Raw genomic sequence first — 21,163 nt, 5'->3', positions numbered from 1 at the left:
GGATAGCACCAATAGTATAGCAATTATCATCATCACAATGAGAAATAGGAGCAACATCATTTGGGAGGGATACCTTTCTACCTTTGCTTCTCCGTCTTTTCTTTTTCTTCTTCACATCATGTGTGGGTTTAACCCTGTTTTTTGAGCTCCTTATTAATGAGATTTGTTGAATAGAAAGCTCCTCCTCGTTACCTGATTCATCATAAGAAATACTAGGGGATATTGGGAGGTCTCTTCCCCTTCATTAGTATTCTTTTCATCTTCTATTTGCTTTCGTTTCTTTATGTAATTGGCAATATAAGGATTTTCAATGCAATTCACCGTACAATACATATAAATTTCCTCTAGATCAATATCAAGGAATTTCTCAAGGTTATATTCTGGAATATGCTTAGTTGCACGTTTCATTTCTTCATAACCCAAAAGCAAACTAAGTTCATTATGACGTGCAAGGGAAATCAAGTCATCACAATTTTTGGACATGATTCGATCATGAAACAATTTACAACGGAGATTTAAATGACCAGTTCATTGCAAAGTTCACAAGTACGGTAAAGAAATTTTAAATTTTCAGCACTCACATCTAGCTTTTCTTGCAACCATTTAGTTTCTAAGTTCTTATGCCTTTTGCAAAATCTATCTTCTCTATTTGGTATGTACTTGCAAGCTCTATGCACTCCACAAAAATTGACATGCTTATAAGAGACATTTTCATCATGACTAGTGCAATCATCATTAGTACTATGGGCATGCAAAGAGTTCATACTAACAACATTGCAATCATGCTCATCATTCAAAGATTTAGTGCCAAACATTTTATAGATTTCTTCTTCTAGCACTTGAGCACAAATTTCCTTTCCATCATTCTTATGAAAGATATTAAAAAGATGAAGCGTATGAGACAAACTCAATTCCATTTTTAGTTTTCTTTTATAGACTAAACTAGTGATAAAACAAGAAACAAAAAGATTCGATTGCAAGATCTAAAGATATACCTTCAAGCACTCACCTCCCCGGCAACGGCGCCAGAAAAGAGTTTGATGTCTACTACACAACCTTCTTCTTGTAGATGTTGTTGGGCCTCCAAGTGCAGAGGTTTGTAGGATAGTAGCAAATTTCCCTCAAGTGGGTGACCTAAGGTTTATCAATCCGTGGGAGGCGTAGGATGAAGATGGTCTCTCTCAAACAACCCTGCAACCAAATAACAAAGAGTCCCTTGTGTCCCCAACACATCCAATACAATGGTAAATTATATAGGTGCACTAGTTCGGCGAAGAGATGGTGAGACAAGTGCAATATGGATGGTAGATATGAGTATTTGTAATCTGAAATTATAAAAACAGCAAGGTAACAAGTGGTAAAAGTGAGCGTAAACGGTATTGCAATGCTAGGAAACAAGGCCTAGGGTTCATACTTTCACTAGTGCAAGTTCTCTCAACAATAATAACATAACCGGATCATATAACTATCCCTCAACATGCAACAAAGAGTCACTCCAAAGTCACTAATAGCGGAGAACAAACGAAGAGATTATTGTAGGGTACGAAACCACCTCAAAGTTACCCTTTCTGATCGATCTATCATAGAGTTCGTACTAGAATAACACCTTAAGACACAAATCAACCAAAACCCTAATGTCACCTAGATATTCCAATGTCACCTCAAGTATCTGTGGGCATGATTATACGATATGCATCACACAATCTCAGATTCATCTATTCAACAAACACAAAGTACTTTAAAGAGTGCCCCAAAGTTTCTACCGGAGAGTCAAGACGAAAACATGTGCCAACCCCTATGCGTAAGTTCATTGAACCCGCAAGTTGATCACCAAAACATACATCAAGTAGATCACGTGAATATCCCATTGTCACCATAGGTAAGCACGACAAGGCATACATCAAGTGTTCTCAAATCCCTAAAGACTCAATCCGATAAGATAACTTCAAAGGAAAAACTCAATCCATTACAAGAGAGTAGATGGGGAGAAACATCATAAGATCCAACTATAATAGCAAAGCTCGCAATACATCAAGATCGTATCACCTCAAGAACACGAGAGAGAGAGAGAGAGAGAGAGATCAAACACATAGCTACTGGTACATACCCTCAGCCCCGAGGGTGAACTACTCCCTCTCGTCATAGAGATCGCCGGGATGATGAAGATGGCCACCGGTGAGGGATCCCCCCTCCGGCAGGGTGCTGGATCAGGGTCCCAATTGGTTTTTGGTGGCTATAGAGGCTTGCGGCGGCGGAACTCCCGATCTAGGTTTCTTTCTGGAGGTTTCAGTATTTATAGGAATTTTTGGTGTAGGTCTCACGTCAGGGGGGGTCTCCGAGCTGTCCACGAGGCAGGGGGCGCGCCCTTGGGGGGGGGGGCTCCACCCTCGTGGGCAGCCCGGGACTCTTCTGGCCCAACTCTTGCACTCCCGGGGCTTCTTTTGGTCCATAAAAATTCGTCAAAAATTGGCACGTCAATTGGACTCCGTCTGGTATTCCTTTTCTGCGAAACTCAAAAACAAGGAAAAAACATAAACTGACACTGGGCTCTAGGTTAATAGGTTAGTCCCAAAAATCATATAAAATAACATATAAATGCATATAAAACATCCTAGATGGATAATATAATAGCATGAATACTTCATAAATTATAGATAAGTTGGAGACGTATCATCCCAGCTCTTATGTTGGCCTCATTGCCAGGAAGAAGATTACCTTATGAGATCCGTGCTAGAAGAGCATTGAGAAGCACCTGTTGTTGTTGCATCATATCCTGACTTCCTTTTCCTTGTAGTCCAACGAGTTCCCCTTGACCAGCTTTTTTCTCTCCCTCCTTCCCTTTTCTCTCCCTCCTTCCCTTTGTTCTTGTTGTTTGCTTGTTCTCCCTCCTCATTTTATCCTCTAGGGATTGGATCTTGCCTTATTTCCTGTCTATCTTGATTTCTCCACTTCTCTCTCCCTCGAGCAATATCTCTCCTCTCCTCCCATGATGCCTGATTTTTGTGGTAGTTCCCTCCTCTTTTCTCTTGTACTGCCACCCATCTTTCTCCCCTCTGTTGAATCGACCACCTCCTCCTCCTCCAAATCTTCCTCCAAACCTATCCATGTCTCTATCTCCCCCCAGCGGCGCACCGTTAAACCCTAGTTTCGGCTCCCCTTCCTCTCTGCCCTTTATATATAGCTCAGGAATGGAGTTTAAGTGGGAGAAGGAGCCTGAAAGCGCATTTTCATATCCTGTTTTCTCCTCACTTGGGCCTAGATGTCCTCTAAATGGTCTCAGATCCATGGCCCAATTCTCCAAAGTGTCATCAGACTCAATTTTTTTATAGGCTGCTTTTTTGTGAGTTTACTGTCAATGACAGTATTGATCTCACAATTAGAAACAACCATGAACATCTAACCCCATCTCAGACCAACAGTTCGGTATATCAATTTTCCTTTCATTTTCTCTATAACCAATCTACCATCCATAATATATCCACTAATTTTAGTTAGGTTATCAAGTTTTCCAACCACTTTTCTTCTGATTTCATCTGAGTCTCCCCTTTTGTGCTTTTGTTTATCCACACTTTTCCTATCATCATCTTTCATCTTTTTCCTATTGCCTTTGCTATGACTAATAGTCATTTTGTTTTGGCATGAATTTAGAAAGTATTTTTGAGATATGGTAATTTTACCTCTTGGATCTGGTGAGTCGTCGTCCTCCTCACCAGACTCCTCCCCGGCCAGCAGCCAGAAGCGGCTGCTGGCGAGGGAGAAGCCTATCCCTCCACCGCAAACCTGGTCACCTCCTGAAGATGCGACGACCTACGCAGAAAACGCGGGGACCTGCACGGGGTGTAGTTATTCTCATTCATCTTCTTCTCCCTCCCCTGCTTTTCCATCGCCCTCTGGTTCGAGCTTGCTCCCAGATATCCTTGTGCCGCATCCGATTCCTCCTTGTTATCTTCGATCTGGATCAGCACCCAGCAAGTCCCTGGGGCAGGGATGGCCATCACAGCTCCCACCACGAACTCCTTTGGTCTGGTCGGGAAGCGGCGACGCGAACGGAATGCCCACCACTTCTGCTTCTGCGCCTGGTTGTCTCCCTCTGTTTCCTCCATGGCCCAGACCAGGGCGGCCAAGGAGCTCACCGGCGCACCATATGGGGTGGTCATCCCGTTTGGGGTGAGATGCTCGTCCTCCTCCAGCGTCAGGTTCCTGAAGACAGATTTCGCCGCCCTCCGCATCTCCTTCCTGGTCGAGAACCAGGAGACAATCTCCTGCGCCCTCTTCAGCTTCGCGTCGTCTCCGCTCGCGAGCTCCACCATGGCGCGCTCCATCTTCATCCTCCAGTCGGCCATCTCCGCCGGAGTCGCTCCTCTCCCGCGCTGGATGTAGATGCGACGGGGGGTGGTGGTTGGGGAATTCTGGCTTCGGGTGTGTCGACTCGCCTTCCGGGGTGGGGAATTTATCCCCCCGGCATTCATGGCGGTCGCTCACCTCAAAATCCACCCCGCCGCTACCAACTTCCAACGCCACCGCGTCTCCAACCCGAGCAACATGACACGGCATCCAAACTACTGAGCTCCATGAAATTTCCTCCCGAGCACGCAATCTCCGGCTGTCAATGATCCTATCATCTTCGTCAAGCAACAGGATCCTCTGAATCTCAACTTGGATAAGGATAGATCCCCTCTGGTAGCATAGTAATCCCGCCGCCAAGAGATTCGGGATGTACAGGACCGACCAACTCTCCTCGCTCCGATCTTCGGCCTCCGGGGGTTCGCCGTCGCGCGAGCTTGCGTCCTCGTGGAGGTCGTCATCCGCCTCGGCGCCTCTCTGATCGCTTTTCTGGTCACCGCTCAGGTTGCGTGTCGCATGAGCCATCTCCAGATGTGTCATATATCAGCTGATCCAAAAATCCCGGCACGGTGGAATGCACGGGCCTGGGCCTAATCTCTAACAGTACTTGCTACCCATAAAGGCCCAGTGAGGGGACACTTTGTAACGAACCAGAGAGGAGGGGATCGGAAGTAGGTGAGGGAGAGCAAGAGAGACTTGGAGAGGAAGAAGAGGATTGCTTCCAGAGGAAGGATTGGGATGAGTTTGACAGTCTGTTACATCACATGCCTTGCCACAGGCGGCTGGCTGGCGCTTTTAACACTCCCTTGCTCTCACTCACGCACACTTACAGATGGGGCCCGATCCTTGCCACGTCACACTGGACAAGTGGCGGACAAGTGGCCAGGTGTGACATTCTCCTCCCCTTGAGATCGAGCTCCGTCTTCAGTGCTGTCGTCTTCATCTTCCCAAATGAGAGCCGTTGGAAAGCGTTGCCGTAAGGTGTCGTAGTCCTCCCATGTCATGGCTGAAGTAGTGCTAGTCCCCCCTTGCACCCTGATCTGGACGACTGGGGCATCGCCCTTCTTCATCATGCGTCGCTCCAGGATGCGCGTGGGTGCCGTGGTCGCCACGGATAGATCAGGCACCCGTGGAAATTCGGCGTACACTGGCGTGTAATCCTGCGTGAACGGCTTCAACTGCGAGACGTGGAAGACCGGGTGCACGCGACTGGATTCCGGCAGGTCGAGCTTGTACGCCATGAGCCCGATTCGCTTGATGACAGTGTAGGGCCCGAAGAACTTGTAGGCAAGTTTGGCGTAGGGTCGACTGACGACAGATTGCTGGACGTAGGGCTGCAGTTTCAGGAGTACCTACTCGCCCACCTGGAACTGGCGCTCGGTGCGATTGCGATCAGCTTGTTTCTTGCAGCGCTTCTGGGCACGCTCCAGCTGGGTGCGTATGTGCGTTGTGTGCGCCGCCCAGTCCAGGTCGTCGCCGGTGGGAGCGTCGCTTGGCCAGGCCGCCATTGCTCCTAGGTTGGTCTCCTTCCCGTACAACGCCTTGAACGGGGTGCAGTTGAGCGATGAGTGGAAGGTCGAGTTGTACCAGAACTCCGCCATGGGTAGCCAGCGACGCCACTTGCCCGGGGTGTCGTGCACCACGCACCGGAGATACATTTCCATGCACTGGTTCACTCGTTCGCTCTGGCCATCGGTCTGCGGGTGGTAGGCGGTGGAGTACAGCAGCTTCGTGCCAGCGCCAGCGAGCAGCTCCCGCCAGAGATTGCTAGTGAAAACCTTGTCACGGTCGGAGACGATCGAGGTGGGCACCCGTGCAGCTTGACCACGTTGTCCCAGAACGCGCGCGCCACCTGCGCCGCGTGGAAGGGGTGACGAAGCAGGATGAAATGGGCGAACTTGGTGAAGCGGTCCACCACGACCATGATCGTGTCAAAGCCTTCCGATGGCGGCAGCCCCTCCACGAAATCCATGGTGAGGTCTTCCCACGGTGCGGATGGAATGGGCGGCGGTGCCAAGAGTCCGGCAGGCTTGGTGTGTTTGTGCTTGGCCTGTTGGCAAGTCACGCACTGCTGCATGAACTCCTCGGTGTCGCGCTTGAGCCCCCGCCATTCAAAGTGCTTGCGCACGCGCTGGTATGTTGCTGTGACGCCGGAGTGGCCGCCGACTGCACTGTTGTGGAGCGCGACGATGAGCTTGGTGCGAAGCGCAGTGTTGGCGCCAATCCACACGCGGCCACTGCGACGGATGACGCCATGGTGAAGTTCGTAGCCGTCGTCGTCGGGGCTGGTGATGGCGAGTTTTTGCAATCGATCTTGGGCGTCCGGGTCGGTAGAATAGGAAGGTAGCACCTCCTGAATCCAAGCCGGCTGGCATGCCGAGAGTGCGGCCAGGTCGAGCTGTTTGCCCACGCGGGACAAGGCGTCGGCCGCCCCGTTGTCGAGTCCACGCTTGTACTGAAAGCGGAACTGCAGCCCGACAAGTTTTGCCATGGCCTTGCGCTGCAGCTCGGTCTCGAGGTGTTGCTCCCCCAGGTCGCAGAGCGACTTGTGGTCAGTGAGGATGTCAAAGGGACCGCACTGCAAGTAGGGGCGCCACTTGTTGATCGCCATCATCACCGCCAAGAACTCCTTCTCGTACGTCGAGAGCTTCTGGTTGCGCACGCCAAGCGCCTTGCTGAAGAACGCGACCGGGTGGCCTTCCTGCACCAGCACGGCCCCGACGCCCGTGTCGCACACATCGGTCTCGATGGAGAACGGCTTGTCGAAGTTGGGCAGAGCAAGCACTGGCATCGTCATCATCGCGATCTTGAGCCGTTCAAAAGCTGCTTGCGCCTGCTCGCTCCAGGCGAAGCCCTTCTTCGTGAGGAGTTGTGTGAGGGGCTTTGCGATGATGCCGTAGTGCGGCACCAACTTCCGATAGTAGCCGGTGAGCCCCAGGAACCCGCGCAGCTCGGCAGCGTTCGTCGGCGTTGGCCACTGCTCCATGGCCTGCGTCTTGTCCTTGTCAGTGGCCACGCCCTCCTTGGAGATGACGTGCCCAAGGTAGTCGATGTGGTCGTAGGAAAAACTGCACTTGCTCTTCTTGACGAATAGTTGGTGCGCCCGCAACAGCTCGAAGACGATCCGGAGGTGCTCGATGTGTTCTTCCATCGTTTCACTGAAGACAAGGATGTTGTCAAGGAAAATGATCACAAATTTGCGCACATACTTACTGAATATGGCGTTCATGAGGCATTGGAAGGTCGCCGGGGCGTTTGTCAGGCCGAATGGCATGACCCTGAACTGGAAATGCCCGTGATGCGTCTTGAACGCGGTCTTGGCCTCGTCCTCTTCGCGCATACGAATTTGGTGGTACCCAGCGCGGAGATCCAGCTTGGAGAAGACTGTTGCGCCCGCGAGTTCATCAAGGAGCTCATTGACGATCGGGAGCGGAAACTTGTTTTCGATCGTGGCATCATTCAGGCGTCGGTAGTCGACGCAGAACCTCCATGTCCCGTCCTTCTTCTTGACCAAGAGGACCGGCGCGGCATACGGGCTGACGCTGTGCGTGATGATGCCGGCGTCGAGCATTTCCTTGACCTAACGCTCGATTTCATCCTTTTGCAGCGGCGAGTAGCGGTACGGGCGAGTATTGGCGGGGACTGCGCCTTCCACCAGGGTGACGACGTGGTCGTACTGGCGATGGGGCGGCAGGCCCTGGGGAGCGGCGAAGACGTCGGCGAATTCCTCCAGGAGATCGACGAGGGGCGTCTGGCTGGCGCACTTGCGCCGTGGTGGCGGTGCGCGCCCACACGTGTCCATCATGGCCATAGCCCAGACGTCATTGCACGCGATCATCTTGCGCAGCTCGTCAGTTTTGATCGCCTTAATGGTGGTGGGCGCCTTGGTGGACGCACCCTGGAGCGTCAACTCTTCGCTGTCGTGGGTGAACTTGACCAACTTGTCTTGCCAGTGGCATGTCATGGGGCTGTGCTGGGCAAGCCAGTCCATGCCCAGGATGCCATCGTACGCGCCAATGTCCAGCTCGCGCATCGGTGTGGTGAACGTGTGCCCTTGCATCCACCATTTGAGCTCGGGGACGATGCGGTTGTAGGAGAGACGGTCACCGTTGGCGACGCGCACGTCCACCCGCGGCATTTCTTCTGTCGCCAACCCGAGACGATCGACGAAGGACTTGTTGACGAAGCTATGACCTGGTTGCCCACCAGGGCGCGCATGCGGATCGTTGTCGCCGAGTCCATGCCGTCCAGCGCGTGCGACGAGAGGAGGCAGCACTCTGGTGCGTCCCCAGCAGGAGCGGGCGGCGGTGCTGCCGGTCCGGGGTTGTCGAGCAGTTGCAGGGCGTGGATGGTGTCGTAGAGAGGACCTCACCGTGGTCCCCTATGCTGATCATGAGTAGCTGGGCGGGCTGCGCGCACCGGTGTCCCGCGAATAAAGGTCGCCGCACTTGAACACACAAGTTATTGGCGTGACGGTAGTCGCGTAACTGGCACTCGCGTGCATAGTCGTCCGTGGGAGCGCGGTTGGGCACGGCCGCCCGTGGCTGGAGTTGCGTCATTGCCGGTGGAGGCCGCCCCGCTGGTGCGATGCGTGGGCGTGCGCGCGTCGTGTCCAGTTCCTCTTCCTGGATGCACGCCAGCACAGATGCCCTGGTGATGCTCGAGGGCGCCTGGAGCCAGACCGGTGCGCGCAGTTCATCCTTCAGGCCCAGGATGAACTGGGTAACGAAGAACTTTGTGTTGATGTTCGGATCGAGCGCGAGCAAGTGGTACATCTGCTCGTCGAACGCCGCACGGTATTCGGCGACAGTGGCGGTCTACCGGAGCTGCAACAGTTTGTGCATGACCACCTCAAACTCATCGGCACCGAACTCCTCCAGCACTGCTGCTGTGAACGAATCCCAGGTGAGGCCGCGGCGTGTTTGACAAAATGCTTGCAGCTAGTGTGCGGCTTGGCCTTCGATGTACAGGGCCGCCTTGGTCACCCACTTGTGCGGCTCGACCTTGTAGAGTTCGAAGTACGCCAGGCATCGATCCAGCCAGAGGTACGGCGCGGCGCCGTCGAATCGAGGAAAATCATGCTTCGGTGGCTTGTGGTAGTCGTTGTCGTGGTAGCCAGATGTAGGAGATGGAATGGCGGCGGGCGCGACAAATCCGCCCTGGGGCGCCACGGGAATCAGCGGAGGACGATAATCGCCCAGGTGCGCGTGGGCGGTCGCCGGGCGGCCCTGTTCGGTGGCCACACGCGGCGAGTGTGGAGGCGGCGGGGGCGGTGGTGGGGGTTGTTGCGGAGCGGCGGTTTGGTGCAGCACGGTGGTGACCGACCCCGACGGCGATGCCGAGCCCTCCACCGTCTTGCGAGTGGCGTCGACGTCGGCCTGCGTCAGATCGATCTGGCGGGCGAGGCCGCGCACGTCCTGCGAGATCTGCGCGTTGAAGGCGGCCTGAATCTCGATCTGCTTGTCGTGGACCGCCTTCTGTTCGTCCATCTTAGCGAGGAGAGACTCGAGCATCTTGGTGATGTTGCTGTTGCCTTCGTCCATGGCGGCCAGCACCTGACGCGTCGCCGCCGAAGCTTTGGAGGGCGCCGTCGCCTTGCTTGGAGGAGATCAAACCCCGCGACGGATTTCGGGTGAGCTTGCCGGAGCAGCACACACCGGTGCGGTGGATGTTACCGATCTGCAACCAGCGCGATTGGAAGAAAAATTTTGGGGCGATTTTGGCTCTGATAACCAACTGTAACGAACCAGAGAGGAGGGGATCGGAAGTAGGTGAGGGAGAGCGAGAGAGACTTGGAGAGGAAGAAGAGGATTGCTTCCAGAGGAAGGATTGGGATGACTTTGACGGTCTGTTACATCACATGCCTTACCACAGGCGGCTGGCTGTCCCTTTTAACACTCCCTTGCTCTCACTCACGCACACTTACAGATAGAGCCCGATCCTTGCCACGTCACACTGGACAAGTGGTGAACAAGTGGCCAGGTGTGACACACTTGCCCACTTGGGCTTCACGGGTTGCTCGAAGAGAAAAGCTGGGATTCGCGGCCTTGGATGCATAATCCAGAAGGCCCCTCAGAGAAAAAATGATCCCTTGGAGACAAGAAAAAAAGGAAAAGGGAAGGAAAAAAATCTGAGCACGCACCGCACAACGCGGGGGTGGGGCAGGGATGAGGTCCCACCCGCAGCCTCTCCACGACATCGCCTCGTTTCCTGTCCCGCAAGAAAGGCAAGCAGAGAGCAAAGGAAAATAAACCAGCGAGCCCCCGTCGCCGTCGAGGCCTCACGCTTCACACCCCCCACCCCACGCGGCCACGCCCCTCCGGGCCAGCTGTTGAAGCGCGGCGGGGACGAAGCAGGAGCGCCGCCGGGTCCCGGACTCCTCCACCTCTCCGAAGCGTAAGCCCTACCACCCTTCCCCCTTCGAATCACTGCCGCGGCTGGACCTCCCCTTTCCTCGATGTGGGTTCTTACCGCTTCCAGATGGCGCTGCCGCTAGTTGTGTCAGAGCCTTCCCCGTGCGCCGCGGGCTTCGTTTCCGGCGTGCGTTTTGGTGCGAGTTTTTTTCGTTACTGATGGGTGCTCTTCCGCTGGTTCCGTGTCGCCCGATTCGAGGGCTTGCAAATGTAGCATCTGGGATTCAAGTAAGGTTTCATTCGCAAAAAGAAAAGAGGGGGGGATTGAAGTAAGGATTGTTGATGCCTAGTTCGTTCGTTCGATTCTGATGGGAGACCCGAATTTCCCCCTCTGATTAATCTGATTTGACTGTACCGACGAATTATAGCCGCTGTAATTTGGAAATTTTGGGTGCTTGTTGATGCAACTTATTATGGAAAGGATCATTTGCGTGGTCGCTCTGCAATGTAGTTTTTGCCGTGGCTAAGATTTAGCTCAATCATATGGCGCAAATGGAGTTTGCTGTCACGGTTGAGACATAGTGATGGGGAGCGTGGTTTTCAGTTAGAGAAACAGTGATGGGTGTACTTTTGTCATGTGCGTGTTGACAATTAGTAATTTCATACACATTGTTTCTCTGCAGTTCAAGTTCAAGTGAGAGTTGTGTTAAGGTTTATCCTCATTCCTTTTAGTCATCATTACCATTTCTCTTGCTTTAATTATGTTTCCAGCTGTTTGATGTCAACTGTTATTTGTAACTGCTGCTCTTCCGCCGGTTCGATTTGGTGTTGCCTTAAGGGTTTATGCAAATATAGCATCTGGGTCGAGTAAGAATTGTTGGTTTATAGTTTGTTTGTCTGATTCTAACTTGAGACCTGAATTTCCCCGCTGATTAAGCTGATTTTGGTTGTGCCGACGAATTATTGTTGCTGTGATTGGGAAATCTGGCAAGCATCGCTTGAGTGGTCGCTTTGCACTGTAATTTTCTTATGTTTGCTCCTTATAAGGTTTGGCACACCCATTTGATGCAAATCCCGGAGTTTGCTGTTATGGTTTGAGACAACAGCATGGATAACAGTTAGAGAGGCAGCCGGCGTCTGTCCTTTATCTTTTGATGTTTGAATACCTATAGTTTGGCTTGTTATGCTGCTCGCTCCAGCGTCTGCTCTGTATCGGTGTTGGTGCTTTGGAATACAAAGCGGGGGGAAACCCTTTTTCGGTAATACCTATAGTTTGCCGAGCTCTTTGGCACCATGAAATTGAAGTTCTCATGATTCAGAATTTTCGGATTTAGCATCCACAGTTATTTTCTAGTCCTACAAGCTTAATGAAGTTTGATATGGTATATGTTGATAACTAGTAGTTTCATACGTTGTTGCTTTGCTGTTGAATTATGGTTTATACTTGGTCATTTAGTCATCGTTAATAGAGTTTGGTAGTAGTCTTGTTTTCTGTTTTAGTTATGTTTATTCTCCAATTTTCATATTAATTGTTTTCATATTTCAGGGCACAGTTTCTTAAGTAGTGCACAATGTCTGGTTGTACAGCAATCTTGCGTCGGTCGTCTCAGAATCTTATGGAGTTATCGATTGGGTCCAAATCTCCTGGCGCTTCTTTGAGGGGGTTCAACAGCTGTGCCAGGGGCAAGGTAAAACCAGGCAATTCAATTATTGGGCAGATGAAAGCAATGGATCGTTTTCCTCCAGCCAATGGTGTGTCAAGGGCTATGATGCCCCTTTCTGCTTATATGGGCACTAATTGGTTGAATACTTCAAGGCCCAGTTTTAATGCATTGCCAGGACCGTTAGGTGTTTCCAGCATCCGCCGTGCATACTCATCAGACACTGGAATTAAGCCTGAAGTCCCAATTGTTCCTCCCACTGAAACTGCTGAGGTTGGTACTGGAGGAACCACTTGGATGGACATTTTTGAAAATGCTCGCAACTCCACCATTGATGCTACGACTGATGCAGGCAAGAAAGTGAAGGAGATGACTGATGCAGTCACACCCCATGTTCAAAGTTTTCTTGAGGCAAATCCAGATCTAGAAAAGGTAGTTGTTCCACTTGGAGGAACATTATGTGGTACCCTTTTGGCCTGGTTTGTCATGCCTATCGTCTTCAAGAGGCTTCATAAGTATGGTTCACAGAACCCGATATCAGCACTTTTGGGGAACTCAGTCAACACCAATGCTTCATATAGCACCAGCCTTTGGAGTGCATTGGAGGATCCTGCAAAATACTTGATCACATTTATGGCATTTTCAGAGATGTGAGTTTCTATTGAACTTACCTTGCACAGCTTTGCCACTGTTTACCATGTTGTGATGTTATTTAAATATTTTCTTATATGTGTTGCCATTTAATCTGGAGTGTCGCCTTTCATTTTGTATCAAAAAATTGATGCAAGTTTAATTGTACTATGGTGGCGTCCGTCTTGTCTCTCTTTTCTGAAAAAAAAGAGAAGCAGCTGCTGCTTTTGAAAAATTCTTAGACTGACCATATTTCTTTAATATTTGAAAGAGAAACTTCCTATCAAAATCAAGGATGCTTGTTGACTTTTTTTTGTTAATGATACAACAGTACACATTCATGATTCATTTATATTCATTAATTGTGTGCATGCTTATGCTAAGTTGTAGCCTGATAAAAAGTGGCATATTATGTTCTGAGATGTTCATGTTTTTTCTTCATTCATCAGGGCTGCAGTGATCGCACCAAGTGTATCACCTTATTTTCCACAAGCTTTGAGGGGTGCATTTGTATTGTCAGTTGTCTGGTTTCTTCATAGGTGGAAAGCAAACTTTATCACTAAAGCTATGGCCAACCAAACTGCCTTAGTTACTGATAGAGCAAGGTTATCAGCTTTTAACCAAGTCTCCTCATTGGGACTGATTGCACTTGGTATAATGGGTCTTGCTGAGGCTTGTGGTGTAGCTGTTCAATCAATATTAACTGTTGGTGGTGTGGGAGGTAATGTTTTGAGGAATAATATGTGATATGCCCATATGATAATGCATTTAGCAATCATTATCTGCACTAAAAAAACATCATTTAATAACCAAAGGTAGCATGTAAAAGTAAGCGCTAAATAACTGTGTGTTCTGTCCTGTGCTTCTTAGATGTGAATAGCTCAGTATCTTCCTTTTTTCTCTCGGAAAGAATCTTTTACTTACATTTTTTTCATCAAAGCCGCATTTTGTTTCCTTGGCCTACCGTGCTGTACAAATTAGTTATCACAAATGAGATGTGGTTGTTTATATATCTTAGAACAATATGACAATAAGGAATGTAGCCGTGTTGGACCTTTCGGTCCTTTCCAATAGCTGCGTAATATGGATCTTCGATAACTCATGTATACTTATGCTATGCATGCTATAATGCAGAAATCTTGTTAGGAAATATTACAGTCTTCAGTAATCTGTGTGTAAATACTACAGCATGCACTATTTCTTCTTCCATGTGAGGACTCCTCATATTTCTAGATTCAGTAGTTAATACTCCGAACAAAACTAAAATCCTTTTTACACTGATGTGCACTGCAGGTGTTGCTACGGCTTTTGCTGCTAGAGATGTCTTGGGCAACGTGTTGAATGGGTTCTCCTTACAATTTTCTAGGCCATTCTCAGTTGGAGAATACATAAAGGTGCCTTATCATATATTTGTATATGTGATTACTGGACATACATTGTTCGAACCATGAGTGTACCATATGTACAACGAAATTTTGTTTACCTGGGACTGCATGTGTAATTGTTTTACTAGTATACATAGATGTTGATATAAATGACAAATGTTTGCCATGTGGTAGGCACTAGTTGGTGCTAGTAAATTGTCAATCCATGACATTTGGTAATATGAGCTCATGATTATCAAATGCCCTAGGAGAATAGAAGATGTTCATCTTAAGCTTAGGATATGTGCTTGATCCATGCCCTGAGGAGAAATAGAGCTCATCTCTTACAGTGTTAAAGCATTGGATTACAAACAACATCTCCAGTAAAGTGATACCAGCTACCTATTCGTGGTAATTGAGAGGCTTTACGAGAGGAGGAAACAAAGTTGACCCGAGACATGAAAACCCACTTTTATAGTTATGACCACCGCGTTTGTTTTGATGAATAAATATACTGTCCCTAAATAATGGTTATGAATGTGTCAAGTATCTCATGTTACTGTTAGATGTGTCCCTGAGGAGTGAGGAGTAAGTGTTTCATCTGTTTATCCTGATGTGAGCCAGATGTTACCTTATTTCTCCTGAAGTTCATGTTTGCAGATAATAATGCATGTTCACAGGCCAATTATTATCTTGTATTGCTTTATAATTGTGTAGCATGTATAGACTCCCTAAGTAAAACATTTTCCTTTGTAGGCTGGGTCAATAGAAGGCACGGTACTCGAAATAGGACTTACTTCAACTTTGATGATGAGTCCAGAAAAGCTTCCTTTCACAGTACCCAACTCTTTGTTCTCAAGTCAGGTACCATCACATCTTCTACTGGATACTATATTCTTAAACAACACATATTACGCCTACATGGTGACATATCACATATGTAATGTGTACCATCTTACCTTTTTTTCATTTTGCTGATCATATCCTGTTTTACTTGGTGCAATGTTTTTTTTGCACGTTTCTTTCTTTATCACTGGATGGTGCGATATCACTCGCTATTATAGGCTGAATTTCCTATAGTTAGCAATTTGTGCTGCAATGTTCTGTCACATGGATTGGTTAAGGCAACTTGAATCAGTATCCACATTTAAATGTATGTATATCAGTATATGGCGCTGGAACCATCTTATGATATTCAACTGCTTGGAATAGTAACACCCTTGATATGTTTACTCAATGCGACAATCTTTAGATACACCATAAAGGCATAAACAACATCCGAAACACCTAGGAAACATGCAAACAAGAATATGTGGTAACCTCGCACATGTATCACATGTAAGAGCAATTATTTTATGATTAGCTATAGTATACTTTTCAGTTATAGCTCAAGCATGACAAATTCAGAACTTAACTTCTACAGTAGTTATCAGTTACACTGCTAAAGCTTACTACTTTCTACTGAAATTTAATTTGTTAGGGTTTTCCTCAGACCACAACATGTGGGGACTTTTCGCACTGAGACTGGATACAGCCTTTTTTGAAGTTCAGGATTTGCTTGAGTTGAACTTTGTACATTTAGCCTCATTGCAGTTGTAATGGACACATGAATTTTGGGGATTGAAATTAACTTTGAATGATGCACTTCTTCTGTATGAAGTTTGGAGTAGGAGAAGTTTGCTCAAATGTTTTTGTTCATTTTATTAGTTAAAATCACCCAGAAAGATGACAAATCATAGAAAGATGACAATGCATGTAAAAAATAATGTTGTTTAAATTTCTTTAGTCAATCATAGGATTATCAGTATCAGGGTTGACCTACCTTCTCTCATGGCATTCTTGAAAAATTGCAGATCATAGTGAATAGATCACGAGCTCAGTGGCGAGTAAGTGTGACCAAGATTCCTATAAGACTTGAGGATATTGAGAAGGTTCCTGCTGTAGCAGAGGAGATCAAGGCTATGTTAAGGTCCAACCCAAAAGTTATCTTGGAAACAGATGCTCCTTACTGCTACCTGTCAAGATTGGAAAGTTCATATGGAGAGCTTGTCATAGGGTGCATCCTCCAAAAAATGGTGCGTTCAATTTATTTCATTCAAAGTTATTATGTTGGATTTCAGTGGCTAATTCTCACAGTAAGGACCAGATAAAACTTAAAAGGTCATATGATAGACACTTGTCTATCATACATGCATTTTTGTCTTTGACATGGGTCAGTGGTCAAGAGTAGCAGAAAACATATGGCTTGAAATTTTATGTATCCCTTTGGGTCGACGCCTTTAGCATAAATTGGTGATCAACGCTTACTACATTGCATTGCATCATATCAATCTCTTCTGTTGAATCCAACTTGTAAGCTGCTGTTATCTGTTGCTGTTCTGGAGTTGTGCTGCAACAAGACTAAGAAATGTGATCCAAAATAATGTCTCATCGAAATGAACATAACACAAAACGATTTTCTGTCAGAGTCTGTCCAGATTAAACAGTTTGATGTTCTACAGTAATGCAAAACGTCTCCCAGAGTTATTCATAGTTTGTAATCATCCACAATCACCACAAGGGCGTAGCCATATAGAACAATGTTTTTGCTGTTCTGTTGCAAGTTTAGAATACTTATCGTCCTTTTTGTTTGGCATGAATCTCTTGCACACTTTCAGAGAAAGGACGAGTTGATATATGCAGAACAGGACATTCTTCTAGGAGCTGCCAGGATTATCAAGTCACATGGCGTTGAATTTGGAAGCACCACGCAGTGCTGCTGATTCTGATGTTTTCTCAAACTCAAGTAGGGTAAGTCAATATTTGGCTGCGCAGCTTACCTGTAATGTGAGCTGCTCATTTTTCAGTCGGTACTATTCTAAGCAAACATGATTGATTGGATGAACCATTTTCACCCCATTGCCTTTAGTAATAGAAGTTTGGCTGCTTATTACAGTTTTGAACAGGCTAGTTTTGTAGGGGGAAAAAATGACAGAGGGAATTGTATCGTTGGCAGGTGAACGTCGTTAGCCTGGAGGAGTACATACGCGGAGGGTTAGAGGAGATTTTGCTTGGTGCGCGTGCGAAGGCAGGGACCTCTTTTGGAACCAAGGTGGGACTTTTGTTGCCTGTCCTCAATTCGGCAAACATACATCATCCGTTGCCGGAGAATATAGTCTTGCGTTACGACATTTTGCTACGTACGCTGATACTACTGCTTAGCGAGTAGTTTACCACGATTCGTCAGTGTTCAGTTGTGGTAACTTGAAACACATGGGGTGGCATGATCCACTGGAGGTCTGCATCAGGGCCCAGGAGTATCCCGTTTGGCCTTGGAACTCTAAATGCTGGAACGTCGACATGCGTGCAAGTGTTGTTTTGATGCATGACTAGGCGTGATAGACACCTTTGTCCTGAATCGGTGTGTCGGGGACCATGTTGACACGCGTCGTTCGGCTTTTATCTCTAGATCTGGCTACTATAGTCCTATGCATGTGCTTGTTAATTTGCTTGTAGTACTCCGTTGAGTACGTCAGAGATTAAGGGTATGTTTGGTTCTTGCCCGTAGCCAATATTGGCTCGCCAATTATTTGGCGAGAGATTCCACCGCCAGGCTTGGCCAAAGATTTAACAAAGGACTCGTTGGCAGCCAAATATATTTGGCAACAAACCAAACAACGTACAATGGATTTTGCGCGACCAATGTTTGGTTGGAACCAAACAGACCCTAAACAAGTCGTCGCTCGATAAAAGAATATATCGCTGCTACTAGTATACGATTGACACTGTAGACTTGTCTAGGGAATCATTAACACAGGAATGGCATAAAATACTCGAGTTAGGCAACGCCTTTCGCTCTCGTTTCTAGGACTAGGATGGAATCGGGAGCGACATGAATCACGGGAGAACGTTGGCGTGTGACCCCCTTTTCATGGCCATGTGCGTGCCGACAAGTGTAAATGGTTTTTGGTTGCGACGGTGTGCCACCTGTTGAATCGGCCTCAGCGAGCATTTATAGCTCTGTTGTTGATGGTTCGGAGGAATGAATGAACGCTCTCCACATCACCTTAAATATGTCTCGGGCGGATGGGCTGGTAGATTTGGTCGTCCCTGTTGCCAGAAAGAATGCCAAGCCCTGTCGCCGGACGTGCTTTGCCGTCTTGCCCGTCACGGCCGAGGCGAGCCACGCCGGCTGCCAGAAACGAAGTAAAAACCGACGCGGGCTGACCCAGTTTCACACACAAACACACGCCCCCGCACCAGAACCGTGCTCCTCCTGTTGGCTGTTGCCATCACACCCCGCGTGGGTGTTGGCCGAACGCCTGGATCTTGCCACCAAAGGCTGAAGCCAAGCTTTCCCCAAGTCCAAATCCCAGTAGCCCCACACGCCTTTTAGCACAGCGAACCCGCCTGCATTCATGCATGCCATGCCACGTCCCCTTCAACTGTTGTGGGGGCAGCAGTGGCACGATGCTGAGGAAGTCCGGCCACAGCTTCGAGTCCTTCTCGTGCCTGGTGATGGCTCGTTCGTGAGGCGCAAAGCAGCAGCACGGTAGGTACACAGGCAGGAGATGACCGAACGAGGAGGCTCTCGTTTGTTATACCTTCCAGCAAGAATACAAGAAGAGAGAAAAAAAATATTGAATCGTCCTACAGTGTTCTCCTAACAGGCTAGGCTAGACCTAGAGTACTTGGCTGAACTCGCCGTCCCTGCACACGCCCACGTCGATGGTCATCGTCTTCTTCCCCTCCTTCCCCACCTTCGGCGACGACAGCACCCTACAGCAGTTCCTCCTCGGTGACTGCACAACATCCATGTGAGCCATACATCAGTAAACAAACTTGCCAAAGGCAATATAAGTAATGTTTCCACACACATCATTAATCCTTTATTTAAAGGTATACCAACATTCGCTCAGGCAGTCAACCAAACCTAGTACGCAATTACCAGTTGATACGCTTCTCCTACCATTGCTGGAATTTTTAACTATCTTGTGTTGCAATTGTATTTTGGACAGTTAAGCGTATGTATACTCCTTTTTAATCAGCAATTGGGCCATTTGTATATTAGTAGTATATGCTGAAAAAGGAATTGAGTTAAGGGAAGGAGCGAAGGGGATTACCCGGTCCCATATCCCGGGGTCGGGCCTCTTGAGCACGACGATGTGGTCGAGATGCGCGTCCGGGTCGGTGATGTTCCAACGGCACGCGGGCCGCGTCTCGTTCGCGGGGCGCCACCGCTCGTACCGCGTCACCGTTGTCTCCCCGCCGCGGGCGGCCTCCGCGCTGCGCGCCGACGACAGGTAGTACACGGCCGGCTTGTGGCACGGCGTGCGCGCCAGGGGCCGCGTGTTGAACGCGTACGCCGTGTAGTCGGCGCGCCGGTACCAGTTGAGGAACGTCCGCGCCGGCATCTCCATCTCCCGCGGCGAGGTCACCCCCCTCGACACCAGCACGGCGAACCCCCACGCCACCGACACCGTCCACCGGTTCGCCCCGTCGTAGCAGATGGACTGCTGCATTATCCCCGCCGGGTCCAGCTTCACGGGCCCGCTGAACAGCCTCCGCACCGCCGCAGGGCGCGCGGGCGCGTTGGGGAACAGCGGCTGCACGACGTCCAGGTGGTGCAGCGTCACGATCGGCGCCACCGGGTGCGCCGCGAGGAGGCCCAGGAGGTCCCCGTAGACGTCGTACTGGTGGAACCCCGGGTGCTTGGTCAGCGGCACCCCCAGCTCCGCCATGCACGCCTGGATCCGGTCGTCGCTGCCGTAGAGCGCCGGGTAGCGGCTGATGCAGCCGTCCTGAATCCGCGCGAGCGCCTCCGCCAGCGGCCTGCTGATGGCGAACCCGCCGCCGCCGTACGCCATCCCGTAGGAGAAGTAGATGTTCTGCAGGTGGCTCTCGGAGAGGGAGCCGATGTAGTAGGGCTGGCGGTGGTCGAACTTGTTGAGGACGGTGAGCAGGTTGTCGGGGAAGAAGACGGTGTCGTCGTCGCCCATGACGAACCAGCGCACGCCGGGGAGGCCGAGGCGGAAGGTCTCGGAGACGATGCGGGAGATGCGGATGGCGGAGCGGTGGCCGCGGCGGTGCATGTAGGGGAAGGCGGAGGTGTCGGAGGAGATCTTGATGGCCGGGAGCCCCGTCCGCGCCGTGGACATGTTGGACTCCCGCACCTCGCGGTCCAGCCAGACGTAGCCGCGCATGGCGCCGCGCGGGCGCCACCACACCTTGATGTACTCCTTGCGCTTGTCCCAGAACCGCGACGAGGCCGCGATGCCGAACACCACGTGCTGCAGCGTCGTGGCCGTGGACGCCGCCGCCGCCGCGGGGGCGGCCTTATTGTCGACCACCGCCGCGGCGGTGCGGTTGGTGGAGACGCGGGAGGAGACCGCGGTGGGGTCCGGCGGGCAGGAGGCGGCGGACGAGGAGGCGGCGGAGGCGAGGAGGAGGTGGAGCGTGTAGAAGAAATAGAGGGCGGTGAGGGGGAGGAGGAGCAGGAGGAGGAAGCGGAGGAAGGAGCCGGTGGCGGACTCCTTGCCGCCGCCGCTGCCCCCCTTCATTCCTGGCGCCGTGGCTGCTCCGCGCCGCCGCCGCCGCCGGGCCCGACCTCGCAATGCCTCGTCCTTGGCGGGGACTGGGGTATGCTGACCGACTGGTATCGGGAGTGGGGTTCTGGCGAGTGAGATTTGGGAGATTTACATGGGCGGGTCGCGTGGGCAGCAGCCACGGGAGTGTGCCAGGTCGCCCATCCCCTCCGCGTGTTGCTCTGCTTCTGGTTCTCAATCTCACTCTCTTCGCTTGTTCTAGCGTAGCGGCTTGGACTGGGATTGAG

General features: G+C 50.0%; 2 protein-coding genes across 2 annotated transcripts; one reads left to right on the top strand and one right to left on the bottom strand.

The window, feature by feature from the left end:
- The first annotated feature begins 10,449 nt into the window (after window positions 1-10,449).
- On the top strand, window positions 10,450-17,836 carry LOC123046232 (mechanosensitive ion channel protein 1, mitochondrial). Its single transcript, XM_044469537.1, has 8 exons — window positions 10,450-10,740; window positions 12,244-13,008; window positions 13,438-13,709; window positions 14,282-14,382; window positions 15,109-15,216; window positions 16,206-16,427; window positions 17,010-17,142; window positions 17,348-17,836. Exons 2-7 carry the CDS (start codon window positions 12,269-12,271, stop codon window positions 17,112-17,114), a joined length of 1,548 nt encoding a protein of 515 aa, XP_044325472.1. The 5' UTR covers window positions 10,450-10,740; window positions 12,244-12,268; the 3' UTR covers window positions 17,115-17,142; window positions 17,348-17,836.
- A 1,067-nt stretch (window positions 17,837-18,903) lies between these two features.
- Window positions 18,904-20,871, bottom strand: LOC123046233 (uncharacterized; the record flags this gene model as incomplete). Its single annotated transcript, XM_044469538.1, is given in 2 exon segments — window positions 18,904-19,133; window positions 19,455-20,871. Coding segments are annotated over 2 exon segments (1,537 nt in total), but the record flags the coding sequence as incomplete, so codon positions are not given.
- Window positions 20,872-21,163: the final 292 nt, after the last annotated feature.

This window comes from Triticum aestivum, chromosome 2B (assembly GCF_018294505.1).
Source record: "Triticum aestivum cultivar Chinese Spring chromosome 2B, IWGSC CS RefSeq v2.1, whole genome shotgun sequence".
NCBI classification, from domain to species: Eukaryota; Viridiplantae; Streptophyta; class Magnoliopsida; order Poales; family Poaceae; genus Triticum; species Triticum aestivum.
Note: the sequence above shows the minus strand (reverse complement) of the source record. Positions and strands in the feature narration are given on the sequence as shown.